At 30.4% G+C, this 3,229-nt stretch overlaps 1 protein-coding gene across 1 annotated transcript; it reads left to right on the top strand.

Annotated features, from left to right (window-relative positions):
* The first annotated feature begins 899 nt into the window (after positions 1-899).
* On the top strand, positions 900-1,898 carry LOC116105607 (pectinesterase inhibitor 10-like). The gene is made up of 2 exons (XM_031392015.1): positions 900-1,565; positions 1,875-1,898. Exon 1 carries the CDS (start codon positions 926-928, stop codon positions 1,535-1,537), a length of 612 nt encoding a protein of 203 aa, XP_031247875.1. The 5' UTR covers positions 900-925; the 3' UTR covers positions 1,538-1,565; positions 1,875-1,898.
* The last annotated feature ends 1,331 nt before the right edge of the window (positions 1,899-3,229 follow it).

Genomic DNA, 3,229 nt, shown 5'->3' on the forward strand with positions numbered 1-3,229 from the left:
AATATAAAAATAAGAATGTTAAAAAATTATTATTGAATGTGGTAATGAATAACATTCGTGCAAACTAATGTTTACACATTTTATCATAGCTTTTGCTTTTTCTTTTCATTCCCATGACAATTTTGCTTAGCAGATGTACTTTGTTCAATCCTATCTTTTTTCAGTTCTCTTCGTTCTTGTTTTCAAACTATTACATCTGTCTTCTCGAAAGTTGATTTGTCTGTTGCCGTGTTATGGTCACGATGTTCAACACCAGGTTTAGTAACATCTACCACTAATACTTATAATTCATCTTCTTCTTCTTCAGTTTTTTTGTATGTGCCGTCTTCTCCACCCGTTGCCTATTGTTTAATACAGTCTGTTTATATTACTTGAATAATCTGGACAAATTAAAAAATTCATATCAAAGCCTATACTAACCTTGTCCAATTCTTGTAGTTTGTATTCATTCTCCAGTTTATGATTGACTAGAAATACTTTCACTACAGTATAAGATTGATATCCTTCCTTGAGGTTTGAATGTCCCAACCTGATTTTGAAAACAAATGTCTCGCCACACAGTTCATACAAATGTTTCGAGATTGTTCCTGGGTCATTCTCTTGTTTGTTCAGTAATTGAGAACAGGATAGTCCAATCAATTTCTAGGCTATTGAATCAAACAATAAAAAAGTTGTTTCTGCACTTTCATTTCTATCTTGTACCTATTGTAACATTAACAATAATTCCATAAACAATTGAATTGTAATCTACAATTTACTAAGGGAAAAAAAAATATATACATACCTCATCTATGGGAATTTCGATTTTTTTCTGCATTTCTGACAATACAAGTTCTCTGCGATCTTTTTCTTGCAAAAATTGCANTCCTCTCTAATTTCAGCAAGCTCTCACTGTTTTTCTGTAACATCCTGAGATATAGAGAGGATGGCAAGTTCATTTTTGAGCCCTGCATTAGTACTTTTATTCATTCTTCTTAGTTTCTCGGCCAACAAAACCTTAAGCACAACAATGCTTGCCAGTAAAACAAACACAGAGTACATAAAAATTGCATGTGATGCAACAATGTATCCCAAATTGTGCTACCACTCCCTTACAATCTACGCAAACAAAATCAAAACCAACCCTAAAGAATTAGCAACTACTGCCCTCAACATAACCCTCAAAGCCACGAAATCAACATCAAGGATGATGATCAAGATGTCTAAAATTCCAGGGTTGATGCCTAAAGAGGCAGTAGAAGCAATGACAGATTGCATAGAGGTGATAAATGATTCGGTAGATGAGCTCCAACAGTCTATAGAGGAAATGGGTGATATTAAAAGCTCAAATTTTGGGGTGATAATGAGTGATATTCAAACATGGGTAAGTGTAGCATTAACGGATGAGGATACTTGTATGGATGGACTAAAAGGTAAGCCAATGAACACAAATGTGAAGACCATGCTCCGGAGACACGTTGTTAAAGTTTCTCATTTGACGAGCAATGCCTTGGCTCTAGTAAATACTTATGCCTCTACCAACCCAGCATCGCCATAGTCATTTAACAACCAACCTTCTTCTTCTTGTAAGTAAAGTCTAAGCATGAATATTAACACTTAACTCTTATTATTTGCAGATAAATATGCATTTGTTTCTACTTTCTTTGTGTTAAAATATGCTTTTTATGAAGGAATTTCTTTCCCCAAGTGAATTGAATTGATTAAAAGTGTATAGAATAGCCCGTTATTGTAAGTGTCTTTAATATTTTGAGAACTCGTGTTATTGGGCTTCAAAAGTGAGGTATGTGGGATTCACTACAAATTTGGCGCATTTACATTTTCTTTTTTCACACTGTAAAATGGGTCATTTCATTGTTGTACAAATGTGAATGCAGACCGTGATGCCTGGATTCGTCAATATCTACACGCAACGATGTTTGTCAATTGTTCGCAAAATTAATTAATACGGAAGTTGTCGTGTCTAATTCCAATTTAATTTTGGAATTGACGTCCAATTTGACCCTTTAAATCTGCTCCAAGTGTACTCGTACACATTTTAACATTTTAATATTCTATTGTCATCAGCAAAACCAAAAGAAGAATGCATAATTTGTTGTTTATACAGATAAAAAATATTATACTCGGTAATATTTACTTTGTTGTTTTTTTTATTTTGTGATTGAGGATGTCTAAATCAGTTTATGTATATCTTAATTAATTTTTTAAGACTCTAAAATTGATAATTAGATAAATCCATTCAATGATCATTCCTATTAATAACACAAATGAATCAAATTCAGAACCTCTTGAGTAATACATTCAATAGTTCTAATTGATCATTAAGCTATTTAGTGGTGATTTACGTTTTAAATACCTTTAGTATCATGATTCTACTCGTATATCTATATTATTTTTTCGATAGAGTTTTAGAATTTAGACCGAAAATTTTCATCCTTGAAAATATAAAGTTATCTTTAAATAATGAAAAATGATGTCATGTTGATAAAGAGTAATATTTATTTCATGATAAATATGATTATTAGCTACAGGAATATATATATTTATATATATAAAGATTATAATGTAGATAGTTATGTTTACCAAACACTTAAATAGTGTATTTAGGTGCGATTGTCTTAAAAGTTTAGGGATATGTAATGGGGTTATTTTTTAATTTAATGATGTTTAAATAATTTTTTCTATATTATTTACTAACGAACTCATATGCAGTAAAACCTCTCTATAGTGATACTCTATATAGGAATAAACTTTATATAGTCATAAAAAATTCTAGTCTCTATTTAGGATAGTTATAAATAAGAATAAACTCTACATTGTAATACGTTATAATTTTTCTAATTCTCGCTTTAAGGAAAGTTGTCTCTACATAGTAATAATTATCTATATATTACCAAAAAAAATATGTCACGTAAAATTAAAGGTTTAAAATGAAATAAAATATTTATTTAAAATTGTTTGGGACAATGATTTATGTTTTAGAGTTGTTATCACATATTTTACTTTACGAGTACGTAATAGCTCGTTAGCATGGATAACTTCTTGTTGAAGCCAAAATATTTTTAGTTTCTCAAACATGTTTAGAGCTTCATGACACACGATTTTTTGTATTTTCATACTATTATCCTTAGGATTATTTTCTCTTCTTATCTAATTGCAACAATGATTTCTCCTTTGGTTAAAGTATACACGATTTGTTGCTCATTTGGATAATCGAAGAAGACATTAATAT

This window comes from Pistacia vera, unplaced genomic scaffold (genome assembly GCF_008641045.1).
Source record: "Pistacia vera cultivar Batoury unplaced genomic scaffold, PisVer_v2 Contig500, whole genome shotgun sequence".
Taxonomy (NCBI): Eukaryota; Viridiplantae; Streptophyta; class Magnoliopsida; order Sapindales; family Anacardiaceae; genus Pistacia; species Pistacia vera.